Below are 24474 nucleotides of genomic sequence, written 5' to 3' on the forward strand. Positions count from 1 at the left end.
AGCTCTCTCCCCCTCCCCCAAGCTCCCCCTCTCCTTTGTCCCGTCTCCCGGGCAGGTGTCACTTCTCCCACCCCGCTCCTGGCTCAGGTTACAGCTCAGTATCTCCCTTCAAGGGAAGTCCCCCATCCCCAATGCAACATTCCCAGGTCAAATCCGCCCCGCTCCCTGTTGCATCACAGCGTGCACTGCCTGGGGCAGCTGTGCCAGCCACGGGGGCTCTTGCAAGGAACACGAAAGCCCGGGCGAGGGGCAGCAGCCGTCCGGGGGCAAGAGCTGACGACAGTCTCATGGGGACCACGTTCTGCTCCAGGCCCCAGCCCAGCTGCCACTGAGCCGAGCGCCTGCCCGGGGGGGGACAGGGACGACAGACTTTCCCCAGCCCCCCCGGCTTGCTGCAGTCACTTGGGCAGGGGATTGCTCAGGCTCCCGGCCGTGTTTCCCAGTGGCTGTCACTGGTCTGGCTTTTGCTCCCCGGGCGTGAGGGGCTGACGGGCAGGGGTGGGTGCAGCCAGCCCCCTTCCCGCACGTTGCAATGGAGCCTGGAGCTCCCTGCCCAGGCTGATGGCGTCAGGCAGCACCTGGAGCAGGGCTCAGCCCCCGCTCTCACTGGGGCAGCCTGGCCTGTGGGTGGGGCATGAGCCAGAGACCTGGGTTCGAGTCCCCGCCCAGCACAGACTCCCTGGGTCAGCCAGTGACCCTCAGCAGCTCAGGTCCCGCTGCCCCGTGGCGCACACAGGGGTGGGAGGACAGATACCCGATGGTGCCAGCGGAGTACAGGGGCGAGGCAGAGAACCCCTCCCCCAGGCCAGGGGCCTTGTGCGGCTCACAGGGCAGGCAAGACACAGCAGTGGCTTCCCCACAGTCCAGGGAGAGGCTGGGGGTGGAGACGTGGGCATGGCCGGGGCGTGGGGGTTGCGGGGAAAACCAACAGCAGAGGCAGAAGGTGGCGTCTTTGGAAGGCACCAGGCGACTAGCTGCTTTCCAGCACCGGGCCCAAAGCCACATGCTCAACGCGGCCGGCCAGGTGCAGGGCTGGGCTGCCTGCGATGGCTCTGCAGGGAGGGCAGCTGGCCTAGGGCACAGCACAGGGCCTGGCACGTGAGCAGCATCCCTCGGGCCGGCCAGTCAGGGCAAACCCCAGCTCCAGCTTTCGGGCAGGACAAACCCTGCTCACTTCAGTAGGATTCTCCCCTGCAGCGGGCCCCGAATCGCTCCCCCTCCCTCCCGGGCTGCTCCTGTCCCCTGCCCAGCATGGGCCACGCCTTCCTCTGTGTCACTTCCTGAGCATGGCTAGGCACCTCTGAGCCCGGCAGGCTCTGGTGAATGTGGGGAAGGGAGCAGTGGTGTGCCCGCCGGCTGCCGTGCCAGTCTGGGCCTGTAAACCAGCAGACATCTGATTCCCAGCCAGCAGCCGCTCCTGGGGCCATGCCTGTGTCCTGGCCAGCACCCAGCTCTCTGCTCCCAGGGCAGCAGGTGCCTGGCTTACTGCCACCGCACAGGAGGCCTGGCCCAGCCTGGGCAGGTGCCATGGGACTCGGAGGGCTGGGCCACTCCACATCACACACCCGCATTTCTGAAGCGCTAGCATTTCCTGGGCATGCAGGGGCTCTCCCAGCTCCCAGCAGTGCCCAGGAAGTGCGCTCGGCTCTGGAGCAGGAGTGGAGCAAAGGGCACCAGAGCCTCACGTAACAAGCAACTGGGTGCACAGCTAATGCCCAATGCCCCAGCACCTCCCACCCCTGCCTTTGAAAACCCTCCTGCTTTCAGGAGAACCCAAAAGCAATTGCTGGGACCCTCCGCTGGCCTGGCACCGGTGCCCGTGGGGAGCCCTACCCGTGCACAGCCAAGCCCCGCACTCGGCCAGGGTACGCAGCAGCCCTGCAGGACACAAGGGCCTTTGGGGCAGGCCCAGGACAGCTCTGGGCACCAAGATTTCTAGTCGCTGGGGCATCCCCTGCTGCTACTCCTCCTCCGCCCCCCGGCCCCAAAGAAAGACGCAGAATGCTCCACTGGGTCGCTGCCATTTCATAAAAACATCCATAAATATATGTCAGTGTCTGGCTGGCGAGCGCCCTGCAGTGAGTCTCTCGCCCATGGCTCCCAGCCCTGGCACACAAGCACGTCACACTGCCTGGCCGTGGGCAGGGGCTCCCGCTATGGCCCTGCTGCCCCTTCACTGTGGGTCTCCCGAGGTCCCTTTTCCATCGCTCACGCCTCAGAATTTCCTCCTCCTCCTCCGGCTGCCCTTGTTCTGCTGCTGGAAGCCCCCCGGGTAGCCCGCGGCTTCGGGAGCGGACACCAAGGATGGACTGGGCAAGTCACTGAAAACCATGTGTGGAAGGGGGCTCTCCCGGGCCAGGCTGCCGCCGGCTTCCTCCTCAGCCCCCGACGGGGCGTGCCTAATGGAAATGGGGGAGGGAATGCAAGAGATAAATGCCAATCCAGGCAAGAAGCCACCACCTTTGAGCAGCGTCTAAGCCCAGCCGCCAAGGCTCCCATTCACGCCGCAAGCTGCTCTGCCCCGGCCCGAACACTCGCTGGCGTTGCACCTGTCAGCAGCTGGGAAGGAGCTGCCCGACGCGCCCTGCACAGCTGGCCTGGGAGCTCGCTGAAGGGCCCGGGATGAGCCCTAGCAGTGGGCCGGGCAGTCCTCTAGTCTAGCAGCCCAGGACAACCCCAAACCAAGCTCCCCGCACCCCCCGAACCAGCCACCACCTGCCCTTCCCCGAGTGGAGAGCAGCCCCTCTGCCTCGCAGGATTTGCCTGCCCAGCCTTCTGCCTGCTACACCCCTTCCCCAGCCCCACTGCGCCACCCTGCCCTCAAAGGAGCCAGGGAGCAGCTGCACGCAGCAGAGCCTCCGAACAGGTCATCTGGCCACAACCTCCAGCCAGCTTGTCCTCGGGCAGCACTGAGCGTGGCCAGCCGCGGGGGGCCGGAGCGTGACTCCCCAGGAGCCCCGGCTCCGCCGCGGGGGGCCGGAGCGTGACTCCCCAGGAGCCCCGGCTCAGCTGCGGATAGCAGGAGGTGACGAGCCTGGGCAAGGAGCGCTCAAGGGAGAGAAGCAGCAGCCTGGCGTCCAGGAAGGAAGGGCCCAGGGCTGGGGAATGAAGTGGGGAGCTGGCACTGAGGCTGTCCCGGGGCTCACACGGGGCCGGTGGAAGCAGGGCCAGGCCGAGCGGAGCCGCGGGAGGGGAGCTCTTTCGGCAGTGCTCATTCCACGGGCTCTGCACGGTCGCAGCTGGGGCCACACCGCGCTGCTGGGGCGGGCCAGGCAGGGGGAAGAAAACCTGCAGCTCACAAAGCACCAGCCGACCTCAGGTCTCCTCCTGCTGCCAGCACGGCCCCCGCATCAGCATCTGCAACGAGAACACAGCAGGGCCTCGTACGACGCAGCAGCTCAGGCTCTGGGAGCCAGCGGCACTGCTGCCACCAGCCGCCTGCACTCCGCTAGCAGGAGCCGCCTGCTCCCCGGGGCGCGCCAGGAAGCGGGGTCGGGGGCATTTCACACTCCCAACCCCTGGCCGGGCCGTCCCTCACACGGAGCAGCGATGCCGACTCTCTGAGCACAGCGCGCACCAGCACGCCTAGGGCCCTGGCCCCAGAGCCCAAACACGGGGACAAGCCAGCAGCAGGGCTGGGGAGGCTTCTCCACCCCAGCGCGCCATCTGCTTAGGGGTGAGCCTGGCCACTGCACCCCACAGACCCCAGGCTGGCTAGGCAGCCCGCCCCCACCTCCAGCTGCCAGCTCTTCTCGGGGGACATGGGGCACAGGCGTACTGCCGGGCGCAGCCAGCCCCAACGGAGCCTGCGCTGCAGGTGAAATCAGCCACTGCCCACGGGTCAGGCTGAGGGGCCGAGACCCTTGTTACCGAGGGGCTCAGAGCTCCTGTAAGCACCTTGCGTCGGTGTCCCTCTGCCCCACCTGCGCTGGTCGTGGCACCGGGCTCTGTCTGTGCTAACCAAGGTGCTGGGCTGGAGCCCCGGCAGGAGCACTGGCCCTGAGATCAGTGGGGCTCCCGGAGCGTATGGGGAGGAGATACAGTCCCTGGCCTTTCCCCCACGGCTTGCCAACAGCCAGCTCCCCCGGGGGCTCGGAGCCAGCTGATACTGGGGCAGCGCCGGGTTACTCCCCAGTGGCGGGCACAGCCCAGGCCCCACACTGCATGTGCTTCGGAAATGTGGTGTCCCCACCTGCAGACTTGCACTCGGACATCTCCAGCATGCTGAGGAGTCTGCCATCGCTCCTCCCAAAGTCCTGTGACAACAGAGAACGCAGAGCCATCACGGGGCTGACAGGGAGGGCACCCCTCCGGCCCCAGCCTGCCCTGCCCAGCCTCTCCCAGGGACCGTGGCAGGTGGCCTGACCTTGCTGCAACACCCCTACCCTCAGCCCCTGTACGCCACCGCCCGCCACTGCACCTCCGCATGCCCTCCCCCCCCGCCCGCCGCCGCCGCCCCCCCCCCCCCCGCCCACTGAAGGGCGTTCTGTGAGCAGTGATTACTTGGCTAGGGGCCCTGACTCCCACGGGAATGGGCTCCCTTTCACAGTCCTGTCCCCTTGCCCTGTGCCCACCTCCCTCCCTCCCAGCAATTCCACCTGTGGTCAGCCCAGGAACTGGCAGGACTGGGGTGCAGCAGGACAAGCCCAGCCCTCCTCCCACTTGGAGTGTGTTGGTGTTGTTGTAACAAGGCAATAGGCGACCGTAGCCACGGCTCCCCCGTGGGCAGAGCCGTGTCCACCCAGCCGCTCACACGCTCACTCACGCTGGAGGCCAAGCAGCAACGCTGATGCAGAACAAACCCACCAGGGCCTTGGAATGAGGCCGGACTCCACCCTCACCTTGGCACTGCGCAGCCTCCGGTTTCCCTGAGCGTCCCTTGCAGTCTGCAGGCAGCCGTCTACGTGCCTCGGATACTCCGCCAGCGGCACCAGGGCCTTACAAAGGTAGCACTTCTCACACCTGCCGTGCAAGGGAAGCAGAGCCGTGCATGAGGATTCACTCTGCAGTGGGGCTCTCGCTGACGCCCAACATGGCGTTTTACTTCTCCAGGCCATTCCCCTGATGCGGCCCGTCTGTGGAGCAGCACTGGCTCAGTGGGATCGCCCATCAAGCCAGCCCAATGCCAGTCAAAACGACGGAGTGATCAGCCGTTTCCCTGTCTGCTTCTCTGTCCCCCGCGGCTGCAGCAGTGGGACGGTGTGACGAACCGGGACTGTTCTTACTGTGGTCTTTGAATGCTGACAGGGGAGTGTGGCTAGGATGGTCTGCGTTGGGGGATGGGAGACTGACCGAGGGAAAATGCCTGAGCATGTAACATGAGAACCCAGGAAGGGGTTAGAGGCCAGGTGACACCTTTGCCCGGGGAAACTGAACAAAGGCTGTGGGAGGGGTCGCTGAAGGCAGAGTTTCAGGAGCTGGCTGGTGAGGTGGCTGGAAGGCAGGGAGGGCTCTGACCTCCCAAGGGGGCTGGGGCGCCCTGGGACCCCAAGATGGACCTAACTGGGGGGGATCCTGTTGTCTGTGCCTGCAAGACCTGTCTTGGACTGTGTTCCTGTCGTCTAAATAAACCTTCTGCTTTACTGGCTGGCTGAGAGTCATGGTGAATCGCAGGAAGCCGGGGGTGCAGGGCCTTGTGTCCCCCCACACTCCGTGACAGACGGTAATGAAATCAGCTCGGCTGATGGCTCAGACATAAACCACCCTGTCAAACTGCAGAAATGAAGAGTTCAGGGGATGCACAAGGGAGTGACATGTTGCTGGAGAAGCAAACCCAGTGTGTTAAAGCAGAGAGCCACCTTGTCTGACTGGCAGCCCAAGTCTGTCTCTGCCCTGTCCCTACTTAGCCCGCACTACCCTGGAGCCCTGTGCCAGTCAGTGGCCGTGCCCATCTGGGTACAGCAGCCTTGCAGGCCAGCGCTGGGCTGGCAGGGGTGAGCTGGGCAGAGCAGTGGATACAGCAGTCGCTGTTCAGGAGAGGTGTCTCGGTTACCGGAGGCCCCACGCTCTCCAGTACGTGCATGGAGAGCCCCCAGCATGCTCCACGCAGCGGGTTCTTCTCCGATGCTCTTTCCAGGCAGTGCTGATTACCAGAGAATGTGTCTAAACAGAAGCTGTCCTCTCTGTAATTAGCTTAATTCCATTAGTGATGTTGCCATCCACTGTTTGTAACGGCAGAATAGCTTCCCCGGCAGGATTGTACTGTCAGAGCCTCTCTTCGGAGGCTCTGTGTGGGAGGGAGGAGGTGGGGCTGCACAGGGAGAGATTCAGCAAAACCACTGCGACTCTGGAAGTCGAAGTGAATTAAGGTCATCACTCCAGGTGCCATCCTGTCAGCCTTCCCACCTCCCCTCTCCTTCCCACAGGCTCCTGCACTCAGCAAAGTGCCTGCCTTGGCCCACCTGACCCCCACACCCACTCGCTTCCGAACCGCATGGCGAGCTGGCTGAGATCAACTGAATGCAGTTAAGAGTAGGAAAAGAAACAGATTTCTTCTGTGCTCGTCTGAGGACCCCCAGATACCAGACATCACAGTGCTGGGCCCCAAGAGAAGAACACGGATTACGGGGACGTTGCTACAAGGAACATGCAGGAATAGAGCTGGGCGGGGGAACGGGCTGCACAGAAACAAGCTCTCCGAAGCCAGCATACCTACTTACTTGTCAAGGGCTGCGGGTGTCGGGACGTCTCTGCCTCTGCCAGCTCTACTCCTTGTTTCTCTCCGTCGCTGAGTGAGCACTTAAGACACAAACAGAAAGTTACCCAGTTGCTGGGTGGTTTCTCCCTTCCTGACAGCGTTCTGGGGCTTGGAAAGCACCTGGGAGGGGACGTGGGGCAAGCTCAGGTGCCGCCTGGCAGCAGCGGGATGTGTGATGGGAAAGGCAAAAGGAGCACTGGGATGCTGATGGGCTGCAAAATCGGCAACTGGACAACTCAGACTGGTCCTGCCGGGGTCCTGGGAGTTTGCCATCCTTCCTGAAGCCAACCAGCGGCCCCGGCAGGAGGCTTCCGCTAGCCCCCTGGGAAGGGGCTTCGGGTCAAGTTTGTGGATTAACTAAAGTTCCCGTGAATGGAACAGCGGCCTACAACCTGATAAAGCCAGCTGCAGCACTGCTCCCCCGTGTACCCAGGTCAAGGACTGGGCAGAGAGAAGAGCTGACTGGTCAGAGGGTGGGTCCGGTGAGCCCCTCCCGCCAGGACTGTGACTCGCTTCCAAGAAAGTTCCAGTCCCCTCCCCTGGGTGAGGGCTGGGATGGCTGGGTCAGACTCCCTGACACGCACAGTAAATCTCAAGTCACTGCCTCGCTCTGTGCCCCATGTGTGACATGTGGGGGGTACCGACCCCCAGTCAGGTGCTGTGAGATCTCGGGGGAAAGCGCTCTATAGGCGCTGGGTGAAGGAAAGGGCTTCCCCCACCAGACTGCCAGTGGCTGCTGCAGCCTCTTCCAGACTAGTGTTCTGCTGAGTGAAGCCAACAAGCAGTGCCGCAGACCTGCTCTCCAGGCATCTGCAGGGAGAATTTCAACGTGTTTGTCTCTTTCGGTTGAATTGCTCTCAGCAGATTCCTGCTGACATGCCACCCGCTCAAATCCGGAGGGAGTGTTTCCGATAGCTCGGCCGGCTCTGGTAGGGATGTTTGAGATTCCACCTCATAAACAGATATTGCTGTAAGTACTCCCGGGCAATCTGGCTACGGGGACGAAGTGCACGAGAGCTGCTTTCCAGCCTGGCATCCGAGCTTCCGGGATTAGCTCGGCTCCTGAGAAGAAAGGCCTGACTCCGGGATACAGGCGCCGGCCACCTCTTGCTGTTTGCTAACGTCTGTTATCACAGAGCTCAGCGCCTGAATCTGGAGCACAGCCCAGGTCTGAAGCAAGCCCGGATTTTCTTTTCTCCTTGGTGCTGGCCCAGCAGGCCAGTCAGTGACTAGAGCTGGCGGCTGCCTTCGGCACCGCCCAACATGCAGCTGGGCAGCCTCCTGGGAGCTCCCGGGAGCGAGTCAGAGATGCCCGTGGTGGAGAAATGAACCACTGGGCAACAGCCCACGAGCAGCCCATGGCAGGGACTCCTTGTTCGCCCCTCGCCTGGACTAGGGGTGAACCAGTGGCCTATCCGTGTCCTGGTACCGATCCCAGAGCCCTCCTAACTCAGCATGGCGAGAGCAGCTCTCTCCATGGGGGTGCAGCTGTTAATATTCCTTTAACGCCGTCTCAGGACGCCGTGTGCACTCGCTCAGGTGTTAATCAGTTCTATTTTTTCCAAAAGCAGTGAGCACATCTGGCACGGCAGGCCTGTTAGAAATCTTTGGGATCACGCGGGAAGACCCAGCTGTGCTGCCGAGAGCAGCAGGAGGAATGGAGAAACATGGCCAGCATTGCTGATCGACTCCACAACATGCACACGAGCCAGCTAGCTATGGTTCCAAACTTCCACTCCCGCCCATCCCTAGAGAGGCTTTTCCGAAGAGACCCGCCAGAAAGAGAGCACACCTGGGGGCCTGGGCTCACCCCAAAGACAGAGCCCTGTCCCAGCACACTAGGAGACTTGTAACCTCTCCTGGGCCGTGCCACTCTCGTGTGAAATGTTCTGCAATGCACAGCATGTCTGAGAATGGACCTGTCTCCATCAGCTCCGTGTCAGGACAGCTGGGCATGGGTGCGTCCTGCCTGGGCGAGGCTCCAGCGCTCCCCTGATTCCACGTTTGCCCTTGTCCCCATCACCACTGGCCAGCCAAGGCAGGTCGTACAGGCAGTGCACAGGAATGGGAGCAGGGCTTGCTGCGTGGCTTGGGGCAGGTCCCTTGTCTGTCCACCTGTGGGTCTCTCTCACCAGAGCGTAGAGAGGCTCAGTAACTGCATGCCTGACACTCGGCAGGTGTAAAGTGCCATCGGTGCATGACGACGCTTCCTGCCTTTTGCACAAGGCTTGTGTCTGTTCAGGCTGCATCTCTCCACCCCAAGCTGTCTAGTCCCATTACCAGCAGGCTATTTTTGTGCAGATCCTATTAATGGAAAGATTCTCAAGCATGTTGGCCCATCTCAGAAGTGATGAAGCTTTTCCCTGCCCCAGTTGTGTTACTCTTTTTGCTGCATCAGTGCCACTTCTCTTGGTGTTGGGAGCTTTGTACAGTATCAGCACTGCTGCTGGGGCTCTGAAAACCGATGGTGGGGTGTCAGTTGCACGTGAGGCGTGGGAGGGGCATATGGCGTCTCCTGCTCTCCTGTCACTCACTGTGGAACAGGAAGGCTGGGCCAGAATGGAATGGAGGTTAGTCCACAGCCGTGGTATTTGGTAAAATTCTAGGCTTTCTTCCCGAATACTGAGCTGGGTATGTTTGTGGTAGCAGCCGCCGAGCACAGCAGAGGGCAGTGACCCGAGGCAGAACGTGGGAACTCCTTCAGAGTCCTTCAGTTCTCATTCCAGTCTCACCAGCCCTTTAGAGCTTGTGCCTGGGGGTGGGGGGCACACACATTCACTAGGGCTGAGCACGGGGGTCAGGAACGTTCATTACACCAACAGCGAGGAGTCCACCACTCCCCATCCTGGCGCAGTGTCTAGGGCTTAGAACAAACTCTTCAAGCCCTACTGAATTCACTCAGAAACAAGCACCCAGGAAAGCAGAAGCAGGACTCTGGAATACAGTCTCCTTTAGTCAGGAACAGAGTCCACACAGGGAACCGTTTCAGTCAATTGCCCCATGGAGACAAGCCCTAAGGGGCTGTCTACACTGCACTGTAAGCCCAGGGTTTGTAAACCCTGAGTTAGCAGACCCTGAGTTTGTTAGCCTAGGGCTTGAGCATCTACACTCATTTATAACCCCAGGTCAGGAACTGTTGAACCTTGGGTCCCAGCGTCTACACTGCATTATGCGAGCCCAAGTCCAAACACCAGTCTTCTTTGCGCCCTCCCAAAATGTGGCCACTCTAGCCCTCAGCTTGAGGTGCAGTGTGGGAGAACGAGACCGGCCACCAAACCTGACTGGCCACAGGACAAAGGAAGTTGGCCTGTGGGATACTTTTTGCCAACTCCCAGGGCACAAGTCCAGTGGGGCTGTGTCTCCACTGCAAAGCAACAGGGCTTGAATGTAGGTCCCAGCTGGACTCAGGCTTGGACCCTCCACCCTGGGTCTGAGCCCTGGGTTAGTGCGACTTGTGTGGAGATGGAAGGCGGGTTAGGCAAGAGCCTGAGTGTGAACCCTGGGCGTACACTAAGGGTACGTCTACACTGGAATAAAAGCCCTGCGGCATGGCCACAGCTGGCCCAGGTCAGCTGACTCGAGTTCGTAGGGCTAAACATTGATGGATAGACGTTGGGGCTGAGGCTGGAGCCCAGGCTCTGGGACCTCCCCCGACAGGGTTCCAGAGCTTGGGCTCTAGTCTGCTGGGAAGCAGCAACTCTGACAAAGAATTGGGAGTCGTGATGGCTAATCAGATGGACATGAGCTCCCAGTGTGACATGGTGGCGATCCTGGGATCTCGAGTAGGAGCAGAGAGGTGGTTTCCCCTCTGTATTCAGCACTGGTGCAGCCCTGTGCCCAGTTCTGGCACCTACTGTTCAAGACGGATGTTGGTAAATTGGGGAGGGGTCAGAGAAGAGCCACGAAAGTGACTGAAGGATTAGAAACCTGCCTTGTCGTGACAGACTCCAGGAGCTCCATCTATTTAACTCAAAGAGAGAGTTGCGGGGTGAGTTGATTCCAGTCTATCAATACCTACACGGGGAACAAATACTTAATAATGGGCCCTTTCCGTCCCACAGAGAAAGGTCTGACCCGATCCAGTGGCTGGAAGCTGAAGCCAGATGAATTCAGACTGGAAATAAGACAAAAAAATTGACAGTGAGGGAAACTAACCACTGGAACAACTTACCAGGGTGGTGGCGGATTCCCCATCCCTGGCAATTGTTAACTCCAGATTGGCTGTTTGTCTAACAGCTCTGCCCTCGAGATTATTGTGGGGCAGGTCTCTGGGCTGTGCCACGCAGGAGGTCAGACTAGATGATCACAATGGTCTGGCCTGGCCTTGGGATCTATGAATAGTCCCTCTCACCAAGTCAATCCGTTCTGCACAGCACTTGGCGCCGCAGCTCACCACGTGTTGGACACTCTCAGTGCAGGCTGTGTGCTCCATGCTGTGCCACACACACACAACCCTGGCTGAGACTGCGTGCTGAAGGGCTCCCTCCTTCTTTCTGCTCCGTGGGCCTGGGATTGTCCTAGCTGAGGTGCGTGGTATGGTCCTAGAGGGGTCCTGCATTGTGGGCCTGCAAGAGATGGCCAGGGCTGGAACCTGGAGTGATGGTCACATGGACTGCTAAGTAACACACTGACTACAAGGAAATTCTAAGACTTGACAGTGCAATGAGTGCTGGAAAGCCACCGGGCTCAGCGCGCCCTCCGGGGCAGGCGGAACCAGGCAGAGGGGAGGAGGCCTCTCACACGCCTCTCAGCGGGCCTGAGTCGGAGGGGTGCTGAGACTCCCAGCACACAGGGCTGCTGGGGCAGGAGAGGGAAATCACACGCACACTCACAGGACCCAGGCACGAGACCAAGTGCTTAGCAGACCTGGAACGTCTTTGTTTGCATCCTGTCCCACGATGCCGTTACAGCACATGGCGTGCAACTCAATCTCGGTGGCTGGAAACCCTCGATCACACAGTGGGCACGACACACTGTCATCAGCTGATGGGCTGCATTCAGAGACTGTGTTCCCAGCTTCTTCATCTCCACCCGCCTGAGGAAGGGGACAAGAAATCAGCCGAACAGCTCTTGCTGTTTCATTCTTCATGCCTACCCTAGAGCGCCTGGCTGTCTTGCAGCTACTTACCCTCCCGCAGCTGCTGCATTGCTCAGACACATTCATTCCCACTGTACAAGTCAGATCTAGTAACTGCACTGACTAGTTCACTGCGTGAGCGAACACCACCGCACTAATATCAAATGCTTGTTCCAAAGGCAACGTGTCCTGCCGAATCACCACGAGGCGTCCCTGGACAGCCGGGCATTCCATTGAAGGCAAGGATCATCTGTGCTGCCGCTACGCATCGCTGGGTAAAATGTAAAGCATCCCTAACTGAGACCCCAAGAATGCCAGGAAGCAAACCCAGCAAGACGCATGAAAAACTCATGTGGCAAAGCAAGAGTTCAACACGTGACATGGGCTCATCAGTCCCTAGCCATGGCCCAGCACAGCACAAGCTGCACGTCTGGGACCCTGATGAAGAGAGGCTCCCACCCTCCCAGTGGGTGAGCTCAGAGCAAGGGCCAGGTGTGATGTTATCTGATTAGAATATGACCATATGGATCATTGTTGCAACCACCGGTATATATTTGCAGCAAATCTTGTACGAAGGTTGTTGAGTGAGGTGTCTAAGACAAGGTTATGTTTGCTAGTTATGATTATGCTCTCTGTGCGCATGGATCATTTTTGTATGTGAAGTTATAAGTACTGGAATAGTCACCAGCTTTCTGGGGACTGTCTGCCCCATTCTTTGCAGTTCACCCTAATGGAGTGACCACAGCTGGCCCCCACTGGGACACTGGTCACAGCCAGATCTGCCATGGAAGATATCTACAAAAATGTCAGGTTTCAGAGTAGCAGCCGTGTTAGTCTGTATCTGCAAAAAGAACAGGAGTACTTGTGGCACCTTAGAGACTAACAAATTTATTAGAGCATAAGCTTTCGCATCCGAAGAAGTGGGCTGTAGCCCACGAAAGCTTATGCTCTAATAAATTTGTTAGTCTCTAAGGTGCCACAAGTACTCCTGTTCTTTTTACAAAAATGTCATAATTTGCTAGATATGATCATCTTGTTTATATGTTTGTATCACCTTTGTATTATGAGGTATAGATATGTCTGTATCTGTATTTCAAACTTGTGCTATGCTTCTGGATGACACCCCCAGACAGTTTGGCATCAGCACTGATGGCCCGTTAAGGACCATCAGCTAATACAACTGACCCATTGAGAGAAGGCAGATACACCTTGTGACTCAGCAAGACATGCAGGGACATGCCTACGCAGAACTCTAAGGCTTCCAAGCCATGTGCTGGGTAGCTTGTGGTCGGAACAAAGGAAGCACAGGCCACATGGCAAGAGACTATAAAAGGCATCATCATCATCATCTCCATTTTGTCTTCAATCCTGCTTCTGACCTCTGGAGGGACCTTGCTACAAACTGAAGCTCTGAACAAAGGACTGAATGACCCATCCCAGCTGGGGATGTTCCAGAGACTTGACTTAAGCCAGCAGTTTATTCCATCACTGCTACAAGCCTGAACCAAGAACTTTGCCATTACTGTATGTACAGTAAGTCCTCGCTTAACGTTGTAGTTACGTTCCTGAAAAATGCGACTTTAAGCGAAACGATGTTAAGCAAATCCAATTTTCCCATAAGATTAATGTAAATGGGGGGGTTAGGTTCCAGGGACATTTTTTTCACTAGACAAAAGACTATATTTTATATATATATATACACATATATACACACACACACAGAGTAATAAGTTTTAAACAAACAATTTAATACTGTACACAGCAATGCTGATTGTGAAGCTTAGTTGAGGTGGTGAAGTCAGAGGGTGGGATATTTCCAGGGAGTGCCTTACCACTAAATGAGAAACTAGCACTCGGCTGAGCCCTCAAGGGTTAACACATTGTTGTTAATGTAGCCTCACACTCTACAAGGCAGCATGAATGGAGGGAGGGGAGACAGCATGGCAGAGAGAGACACACACCGTGTGTGTGAGAGAGATGCACATTGCCCCTTTAAGTACGCTGACCCCACTCTAAGTACATTGCCTTTTTAAGTAGATGAGCAAGCTGAGAAGGCAGCTGCTGCCAGAAAGCTCCCTCTGTCCTGAGCCCTGTCGTGTCCCGTCCCCCCGCCCCTCTATGGAGATGGGGTAAGCGGGGGGCAGGAGTAGGGGGAGGGGGACACCCTGACATTAGCCTCCCTCTTCCCCACCCCGCAGCAAGCAGGAGTCTCAGGGAGCAGCTCCGAGGCAGAGGGCAGGAACAGCACACGGCAGTGGGGGAGGGACAGCTGAACTTTGGGATCAGAAGAACCTATTATTTGATGAGACTGGTTGTAAAGAACCACTCATCTCTGAATCCAATGTTTTTGGTGATGATATAAGAACTGGAATGACTGCGGAAACTGCCTTTACATTTTCTTGTTAGCCAGTGTGGTGAAACAAGAGTTTACTTTTGCGGCTGCTTTGGTATCTCTTATAAAAGAACCACCACCAGTTTTGGGTTGTGTTTGCCCTGTTTCTCAGCAGTTCATCCTGAATTTGGCACTCTCAGTTATGACCCACTAAAGCATGATACAGTGGCACAGTCGGCAGGATCCACAGAACCAGGTCAATTAAGCTTTGGATCAGAACCCCACACTACTGACATTTGATATTGAGAGTTTGAAAGGTTAAAGATCAGTGACCATGAGTCAGATGGCATCAGCAGAAGCAATGAAACTGCAAGCCCTGAGAGAGAGCCTGTGTCTTGAACATGAACAGAAAATTGCTGAAATAAAGAAAAAAGCCGCTCAAAGAGAGAGAGAAGCTGCAGAGAGAGCGAAAGAAGCCCAGGCAAGGCACATTGAACGGCTGGCTGCTGAGAAGAGGGTTGCCAGACTTAGGCTCCAAGTCAAAAAGGCAATGGAAGAACAGCAGAAACTGTATCATCCTGGAAGTCCAGTTTCTAACAATGTGGGTTTGTTGTATGACTCTGAGCAGTTGTCTGTGTTAAACCCATTTTGCTATGACCAGGAAGAGGGTGTCTCTAACCTGGGGAAGGTGGAAAAGAGCGGTTTGTCTGTGAATGAAGTTTCTAAATGTCTGTCTAGTATCTCAGAAGTGAATCTGGCATTAGATAAGGCTCAGGGAAACGTTTCTCTAGAGCAGATTAAAGTTGATGGTCAGGTTAAAGCCCTAATTGAGGAAGAAAAGGGTAGATTTTTTGTGGGTGATGGATTGTTGGCTAAGAAAGCTTGGGAAAGTAAGCCTGACACAGGTAAAAGTGATGTGCTTAAAGTAGTTTAGTGTGATAAGCCACTGTTTGTGGAAAGCAACAGTTTATCTGTTGAAGGAAAAACTGTTTTGAATTGTTTGTCTGTTGCAAATAGCAGTGTGCCTCAGGAAGGAGAGTGTACCTCCAGTCTTTTGTCTGTGGAGGAGACAGAAGAAGCCTGTCAGCCTATGATGGTTGAAAATGTATCAGCTGACCCAGAGTTGGATCTGTATTTAACTAAAGCCCTGGAAGGGAATGTTCTTAAATGTGAGTCTGATAGGGATCATCCAGTTATTGTCATGAATAGCTCCCAGAGACCAAGCGATTCTGGTGCTTCTATTTTGCCTATTGCTAGTGTGTTGCTGTGTAAAGATACGACAACCTTGTCCAATCAGGGTAGTGATATAACCAGGGCATGAGGAAAGCATGAAGATAATTTGACTGTGTTATCTACTGACAGTGTGGAAACTTGTAACAAGGAAGGAGAATGCTTCTAATCTTGTGACTATGAAGTCTAGCAGTTTACCTGAAAGGGGTTTTTGTAAAAATCCTCCTAATGGCCCAGTGGTGATTCTGGATTTAAGTGAAACCCAGAAAGAGTCTGTTGTTGCTCAGGGAAATGTTCCTTTACAGCAAGCCCTAGGTGAAAAGGGTAAGGGCAGAATTTCTGTGAAAAATGGGTTGTTGCTTAGAAAGATTCCTGAAGAGAAAAATCTTCAGGGTAGTTTTTGCAAGCAGTTTGCTGCAACGGATGGATGTGGAAGTGATTTGATTGAGTTAACTCAGGGTGAATCACTGTATAGAGAAAGCAACAGTTTGTTTTGGAGACTTGTTCCAGTTCCTAACTGCCAGTGTCTTTCTGAGATGTATAGATCCACTGATTTTGCTTTAGAAAGACCCAGTGTGTATAGCTTTGAGAAGGTTTCAGATGGAGTGAAAATGGCAGGTAAACTCTCATCTCTAGACACTTTGGATGTGTCTTGGAGTCTCTTAGTGGACTTGACACCTGATGCCATGTGAAAGCAGAGGTTGGTTATGGAAGGACAAAAGAACCTTGAGTCTAACATGTTCGTGAAAATGGACGGTATCTCTTTAAGACAGAGTCCAGCCTCGGAAATGGTAACAGTTAAGGATCTGAAAACTAGTAAACAAGCTAGTTTCTGTGTTGATGCAAATTACCTGACTGACTGGGGGGAGAAAGACTTGTCCATAGTTGGTAGCAAAGAGGACACACCGAGCCAACCAATGGATTCTGTTAAGCAAAAGAGCTCAGATTTTGACCCTCTGGAAAAGGAAGAAAGGGGAAAAGTTTCTCATGCTAATGAAAGGCACAGGTTAACCCTAAAATACCAAAACCCCAGTGGTATTGAGCCAAAGGCATGGCATGACAAAAAGGATTGTAATTGTACACCCACAATGAATCTAACGTTAATATTAATGCTAATGTTAACTCTGGTCACTAATGTGTTGCTAATACCAAGAACTGTACAAATGTACAATGTGCCTAATCTTTGGGAAAACCCCTTAAACATGTTAAGAGTGATACATAGAAGCCCAGTTTATGTTAAAAGACCTTGGGATACTGATATTTCACAGTTACTGCCTAGAACTAACCTTGAAACTGTACACAGAAGAAAAGACATTGCAGACCTAATGTGCTGTATAAGAAGGGAAACTGAGGCACACTACCATATTGCTTTCATGTCTAAATGCCAAGATTCCTACACTATAAAGAACATTAATATCTACATTGACCTGTTGTTAATTGGGTTCCAAACATTTGCCAGAGCTTGTATAAATAAATTAGCTATTTTCTTTAGCTCTTGGCAAGATCACATGAAACATACAGGAATTATGTTGCAAGAGCAGATCCAATCCACTATTGGTCTAACCAAGTTTTACCTTGAGTTTGTAAAGGGATTCAACAATATTGTTAAACATGATTTTAATAAACCATTTTGGTTATACACTGCTACTTCTAATACTGAGTTAGAAACTGTAGTAATACAGAACCAAGAATGGGAAATTCCTATGATGCATTCAGTAATGCATAGGAGTGCACCACTTCCTGCATCAATTTTGTGTCAGGGGGTTACTTTCGTGGCTGCTTTGGTATATCTTATAAAAGAACCACCACCAGTTTTGGGTTGTGTTTGCCCTATTTCTCAGCAGGGCGTCCTCACATTGACATTCTCAGTCATGACCCACAGAGGCACGTTTACACCGGGTTCCTCCAGTCTCCACTCCGGGTAATGGGGGTAGGGACAGAGGCAAAGGGGAAAGATAAAGGCGATAGGGTTGAAAATCTGTTACTAAAAGTTACCAATCCTGGCTTTTCTCTAGTACTCTGTGATCTAAAACGGTCAGGCTGCCTGCGTGTCTGGCGTCACCTGCCCCCAGCCTCTGCATCTCAGTGCTAGCAACTCTCTGCAACGCAGACTGAGCCTTAACCTAGCAGAGCTTGGGAGAGGGGCAGTCTGACCGCTGCTGCCTAAGAAAGCTCTACCGAGGCGGCCTCCCACGGAGGTTCCTGAACCTTTAAGCAAAGGACAGACCCTGCTTTCCACAACCAGGGCTGCTCTGTGTAATTGTTAACTAGCTAGAAGGAACTTGCAGGAGCAGAATGCAGAGGTGGCTGGAGCAGGGCTAGCCAGTGACACACACAGTCAGCTGCGGAACTGATGTTACTTCCTTCTAACAGTGCAATTCCAGGAAAACCATAATTAGGGTCAGGCTGGCTGCTCAACCCCCGCCGCATGTTCTGTCGCTGAGTAAGAATCTGCACTGCCAGGAGTGAGCCCACTCCTGGACTCCCTTCCTGCGCTTGAGTCACGAGCCCCACCCACATCAGTGTGCGTGAGAGTCTGCAGGCCTGGGCTGTATCTCACAAGGCACCTCAGGAACTGCCCTGGGATTGCTGGCCGACAGGCTCTCAGCACAGAACGCCTCGCAGGCAAACCCCACACAAAGCGCCTTTCCAAGCAAACGTTTCTCAGTTCTACTGGGGGTAGTTCAACGACTTCCCAGTTACTGCACCGGCACTTCCACGCCGTTTTCCCTCTCCGGCTCCCTGCCTCGTTAGACTTTAGCGAGTCATGAGGACATGCCAATACCAAATCAGACATGCTGAATATGAAAGCTCAGATCAGATCGGTGTTACCCTAATCAGACGACACATGCAGATGTGAGGAGACAACAGCAGGCGCTGCTCCTTCTCATTTCCACTTGAAAAGCAATCGTAAAGATCACGTCTTTTGCAACTACCAGGTGTCCAAACACACCACTTACACTCTCGCTGTAAATAACTCATTTTAAATGTAAATACAACAGCGTATAACAAAAACTGTCAGCCGGCTCCCGAAACGGCTTGTGCAGCGCCTTACGAGAATGGCTTTTGGAACCGGTAACTGCACGCAGCCGAGCCAGGCCTGGTCTGCTCTCGGGTAGGAGAGCGCAGCCTGCAAGCAGCAGTGCCTGAGCACCCACCCGGAGGTCTCAAGTTCCAGGGCAGGCTCAGGCCTGGACACTAGCTGGGAGAAGGCTCTGGCTGTTGCTAACCCCCGAGCCAAGCAACAGGCATTTCTGCCTCTGGCCTAGAAGGCTGAAAGCTCAAAGCCGACCCTGGCCTTGGGCCTACTGCCAGCGTTAGCGCTGCAGAGCAATGCCCATGCCCAGGAAGGTAAGTGCTCTAGTGCGAGGTGCTCTGTCACTGACATCGGAGCCACTAGCTGTCGACACGGAAGCAGGAGACTCCACGGGCACTATCTAAACGTTGTAAGGGACGAGCCCAGTGTCCGACTCTGCCAAAGGCTGCATGAGCACTGGTGTCCCGTGCACAGCGGTGGCTGCACTATCTCACAGATGTGCCGTGCTCTGAGGTGCGGCCGGACGAGAGGCCCAAGAGAACAGACTCTGGGCTGCTAAGAGCCCATGACAAAGACGCGCTGTAGACTCCCTGAACTTGTTTCTCACTCATGTCCCCTGCCGGAGCAGCACTTGGGAGCCCTTTGGTTTTCCTCTGTAAATTAATACCCAAAGGAGCATTTTCAGAAGCAGGTCCAGAAGCCAGCTGTCATTGCTGAGACACCAGCCCAGGTGTGGCACCACAGGCATGGGGAGACAGCACTTAGTTCCAGGGTTTTGGAGCGGAGCCTGGAGCAGCTCCGGAGCAGTGGAGCTGCAAGTTTTTGCCTGGAGCTGGAGCGGAGCCGGAGCACAGCTTCAAAGCCCTGCTTAGTTCCACGATGAGGCCTCGAGAATGGCCTGGCCCTGGATTAATGTATTTCATTTTATAAAAGCCAAGGCTCTGTGCTGTCCCCAGGCGCTCTGCTCCGCTCCTCTCTGGGCTCCACACGGGACCCAGGCTCTCTGGCTCAATCCAACCCAGCAAAATCAAACCTCCCCACTCAATCCCCTCCGAGAACACCGGGGGACAAGCAAGGTTTGCAGCATGCCCCCAGGTTCAATAGATTCTTCAGAGTCCCAGCCTCACCCCTGAGATTACCAAAGTGCAAGTTCAGTCATAGCAGGGAGTCTCAGATACCCAGCAGCACTGATACCCCCCCCTTGGCCCCGTCCCTCTCGCCTCAGGGCAAGCAACTGGCTCCCCTCCTGCAGCCCAACCATGGGGATTAGCAGCAACCACTTGAGCTGATCCAGGTGCTCCGAAGGGAGCTCCCGGCAGGCATGGGGCCAGTGGCTGGGATTGGGGAATCAGGGAGGGGTGTTAGGGCCCTAGTGTCAGAGGTATACACCCTCCTCTGATCTTGGGGAACCCACTAGAGTTTGCTGGTGGAGCGTGAGGATTTCCAGTTTGATAGAGGCCTGGAGCCTGGTCTACACTTAAACTAAAGTCAACATAGGCCGGCGCTCAAGGGGGTGAAAAGTGCCCCCCGAGTGCTGTAGCTTTGCCAGTCTAAGCTCTGGTCTAGACACAGCTAGGCTGATGGAAGGAAGCTCCATGGACTTAGCTAGTGTTGCTCCTGGAGGTGGAGTTCCTACCGCAACAGAACACCCTCTGTCACTGCAGTCTGGCCCCAGACCCGGAGCTGCACGGCTGGAACGCCCGCTAGCGTAAACATGGTCTGGAGCTGGGACGCTTCTCTGGCTTTTCCCCTTCAGGGACTCACTTACCTGCAGAGGTGCATCTTTGCTGGCTGAACGGAGCACTTCTCTCTCTGGCTCAATAGCTTCCGATGGATTGGGCTGGGTCTCTGAAACAGAAGTCTGCCATGTCAGCGTGGGCTGCAGCTCCTAGAGCCTTCGCGATCGCCGGGAGCTTAGCCCGTCGCTTGACAAGGTTTTCATGGTTTCTAACCAGTTCTCTCAGATGTTGACAGATGTGTAACCCCACAGCTGGATGAGAGGTTACAAGTCACAGCACAGAGTGCAAGGACAAAGCTGCCGCAGCTTCACAGGAGTGAGACTAAATGGGACCCACAGAGCATGTGCAGTGTGAGAATGGAGCTCTCCAACCCAGCAGAGAGAGTCCCAGAATTCCCTTTGTCACATGGGCACCCTCCTCTCCTGAGCCTCATCTGCCATCCCATGTTTTCAATATCAACAAAAGCCACATCCAGCCAGCTGCAAGGAACCTCTCGGCCTCCCTGTTCCTCCTACAGATTTCAGAGTGAAAAGCCAGAATCAGGACATCAGTGCAGGACCAACGAGGAGAGACGGGCCTGGAGAAAGCAAACGATTCAGTTCCAATCAAGTTTGCTAATGAAATGTGAGATGAAAATTCCTTTTACCTCGATCCAGCAGCGGTCAATTTAGCGGGTCTAGTGAAGACCCGCCAAATCGACAGCAAATCACTCTCCAGTCGACCTCTGTACTCTAGGTAAATCGACAGGAGAGTTTCTCCCGTCGACCCCCCGCGGTAACTCGACCTAAGGTACGACGTTATTCACGTAGCTGGAGTTGCATAGTGTAGGTCTACTGACCGCAGTAGTGTAGACATAGCCTTAGAGACGCAGGGCTGGGAGGGACCTCCAGAGGTCACCTAACCTGCCCTCTGCACTGAGGCAGGACCAAGTAACCCTAGACCAGCCCTGACAGGGGTTTGCCCAACTGGTTCTTAAAAACCACCAAGGACAGAGATTCCACAGCCTCCCTTGGGAGCCTGTTCCAAAGTTTAACTACCCTGAGAGTTAGACAGATTTTCCTAATATCCAACCTCAATCTCCCGGGCTGCAGATGAAGCCCATTGCTTCTTGTCCTGCCTTCAGTGACATGGAGGACAACTCACCAGTGCCCTTTATAACAGCCCTTAATCTATTTGAAGACTTATCAGGTCCCCTCTTCTTTTCCAGGACTAAACTTGCCCATTTTTTTAACCTTTCTTCATAGGCCAGGGTTTTAAAACTTATCACTTTTGGTGCTCTCCACTGGACTCTCTCCAGTTGATCCACCCAGCACCCCAGCTGGGGCCTCCCCAGTGCTGAGCAGAGCGGGCCTCCCGTGTCTGACATGGGACACCCCAGAATGATATTAGTATTTTTCACAACTGCATCACTGTCACGGAGTCACAGGCTTGGTGCTCTGGCACCGCTCTGAGTGACATCAGGCAAGACTCTAGCATAGGGTTGCCAGGTGTCCCGTTTTCTACCGGAACGCCCAGTCAAAAAGGGACCCCGGCGGCTCTGGTTAGCACCGCTGACTGGGCTGTTAAAAGTCTGGCAGGCTCCCAACATGGCTCTGTGCGGCTCCCCGGAAGCGGCAACATGTCCCTCAGCTCCTAGGTGGAGGGACAGTCAGGGAGGCTCCATGTGCCGTCCCCGCCCCAAGTGCCGGCTCTGCAGCTCCCATTGGCCGGGAACTGCAGCCAATGGGAGCTGCGGGGGTGGCGCCTGCAGGCGGAGGCAGTGAGCGCGCACTACGCAAAGCTGCCTGGCCATGCCTCCGCCTAGGAGCCGGAGAGATATGTCACCGCTTCCAAGGAGCCCCCTGAGGTAAGCGCCGCCTGGAGCCCACACCCCCTCCCGCACGCCAACCCCCTGCCCGAGCCCCCTCCTGCACCCCAAATCCCTCAGCCCCGGTACCACCCCAGAGCCTGCATCCCCAGCCAGAGCCCTCACCCTCTCCTGCACCCCAACCCCTTGCCTCAGGCCTGAGCCCCCTCTTGAACCCCAAACCCCTCATCCCCGGTCCCACTCTAGAGCCCACACCCTCTCCCGCACCGCTGCCCCAGCCCTGAGCTCCCTCCCGCACCCAAACTCCCTCCTGGAGCCCACACCCCGCACCCTCCTGCACCCCAACCCCCTGCCTCAGCCTGGAGCCACCTCCCACACTCTGTACCCCTCGGCTCCACCCCCCAGCCTGGAGCCCTCTTCTGCATCCCAAACCCCTCATCCCCAGCCCCACCCAAATCCCCTGCACCCTATCCCCCGTCCCAGCCCGGAGCCCCCTCCCGTACCCTGAACCCCTCATTTCCGGCCCCACCCTGGAACCTGCACCCCCAGCCGGAGCCCTCACCCCCTCCCGCAACCCAAGCCCCTGCCCCAGACTGGTGAAAATGAGCAAGTGAGTGAGGGTGGGGGAGAGCCAGCGACAGAGGGAGGGGGGAATGGAGTGAGTGGGGGCAGGGCCGGGGTGTTCGGTTTGGTGTGATTAGAAAGGTGGCAACCCTACTCTAGCACAGTCTCTCCTCCCTCAGGGCAAGAAGCCTGCTCAGCTTCAGCGCTTCCTGGGTCTGACCTCGGAGCGGTCAGGGCCCTGTTCACCCCGTGAGCTCCCCTGGCTGGGACACCTGGGGGAGCCTCACACTGCTCCAAAGGGGCCCTGCACCCCAACTCCATAGTCAGCAGTAACTCTCAGCCAGTGAGTAACACAGAAGATTTATTAGTCAACAGGAACACAGCATAGAACAGAGCTTGTTAGCCCAGAAATCAGGAACTTTCAGCAAAGTCCATCTGGGGGGAGGAATCCAGACCCTAGGGTGCTGGCTCTCCCCATCCCACCTCGAGTCCCAAACCAGGAGACTGCCTCGCTTTCAGGGGCCCGGCCTCAGACACACCCATTGCCCCTCCTCTGTCCTTTGTCTCATTTCTGGGCAAAAGGGTCACCTCGTCGTCACCTCTTTCCTGGTTCCAACTTGTTGCAGCTGGCGGGCTCCTAGGGAGAGGGCCCCCGGCCATCAGTTGCCAGGTTCGGAGTGTTTTGGTCATTATCTGCATGCAGGCAGCTAGAGGCAGCCCCACCTACCCACTCGGGTCTCAGCAAAAATCACACACCCTTGTCCCACCACCTAGGTATTTGTTTAATACACAGGGGAAACTGAGGCACACACAGTATTCATGCAAAACATTAAGAAAATAACCTCCTACTTTGTCACAATCACATTGCTGATTCTCATTCAGTTTGTGACCCACTGTACCCCAGATCCTTTTTAGCAGTACTGCCACCTACCCAGTGATTCTGCATTTTGTAGCTGTGCATTTGATTTTTCCATTCTAAGTGAAGTACTCTGCACTTGTCTTCATTGAATTTTCATCTTGTTGATTTCAGACCAATTCTCCAAATTGTCAAAGTTGTTTTGAATTCTAATCCTGTTCTCCAAAGTGCTCGCAACCCCTCCCAACTCGGTGTCAGCTGCAAATTTTACAAGCATAATCTCCACTCCACTATCCAAGTAATTAATGAAAATACTGAATAGTACAGGACCCAAGACCAGCCTCTTCAGGATTCCCACTAGATGCACCCTCCCAGTTTGACAGCAAACCATTAATAACTATTCTTTGCATACAGACTTTCAACCAGTTGTGCACCCACCTTACAGCAATTTCATCTAGCCCGCATTTCCCCAGTTTTCTTATGAGAATATCATGTGGGACTGCGTTCAAAAGCCTTACTAAAAATCAAGATATATCCCATCTACTGCTTCCCCATATCGGCTAGGCCAATAACCCTGTCAAAGGAGGAAATTAAATTGGTTTGACATGATTTTGTTCTTGACAAATCCACACTGGCTGTTCCTTATAACCTGTTATCCTCTAGGTGCTCACAAATAGATCATATAATAGTTTGTTCCAGTATCTTTCCAGGTATTGAAGTCAGGCTGACTGGTCTATAATTCCCTGGGTCCTCTTTGTTCCCCTTTTTTCCCTGTCTGCATTCTCCGGTCCTCTGGGACCTCACCCATCCTCCATGAGCTGTCAACGATATTCGCTAACAGTTGTGAGATTGCTTCAGCTAGTCCCTTAGTACCCCGGGGTTCAGCTGGATAGATTGGAAAGTTTCTCGGGATGGAAGTTCTGCTTTAAATCAAGAGGCAAACACAGATTGCACAACCAAGAAAAGAAACAAACCAGCCACATGAATTTCAGCTCTGTGAAAACACAGCTGGGGGAGAAATCTTGGTTTTTCTCAATGAATAAAAACAGAGAGAAAAATGCTGGGCTCCCCTTTTGGGAGAACAATGGGGGATTTAAAGAGCAGATGATGTGTCCTTTCCAGTGCAAAGTTCAGT

General features: G+C 55.1%; 1 protein-coding gene across 1 annotated transcript in view; it reads right to left on the reverse strand.

Annotated features, from left to right (window-relative positions):
- Nucleotides 1-1794: 1794 nt before the first annotated feature.
- Nucleotides 1795-24474, reverse strand: part of UIMC1 (ubiquitin interaction motif containing 1) — a 56880-nt gene continuing 34200 nt past the window's right edge. Inside the window, exons 9-15 of the mRNA XM_024205159.3 lie at nucleotides 20142-20221; nucleotides 11564-11732; nucleotides 6660-6738; nucleotides 4842-4962; nucleotides 4193-4256; nucleotides 3315-3357; nucleotides 1795-2399 (exon numbers count right to left, since the gene is read on the reverse strand). Coding sequence (XP_024060927.2) covers nucleotides 2216-2399; nucleotides 3315-3357; nucleotides 4193-4256; nucleotides 4842-4962; nucleotides 6660-6738; nucleotides 11564-11732; nucleotides 20142-20221 — 740 coding nt within the window. The 3' untranslated portion in view covers nucleotides 1795-2215. The remainder of the gene's footprint in view (nucleotides 2400-3314; nucleotides 3358-4192; nucleotides 4257-4841; nucleotides 4963-6659; nucleotides 6739-11563; nucleotides 11733-20141; nucleotides 20222-24474) is intronic.

This window comes from Terrapene carolina, unplaced genomic scaffold (genome assembly GCF_002925995.2).
Source record: "Terrapene carolina triunguis isolate 2854851 unplaced genomic scaffold, T_m_triunguis-2.0 Scaffold629, whole genome shotgun sequence".
Lineage (NCBI taxonomy): Eukaryota > Metazoa > Chordata > Testudines > Emydidae > Terrapene > Terrapene triunguis.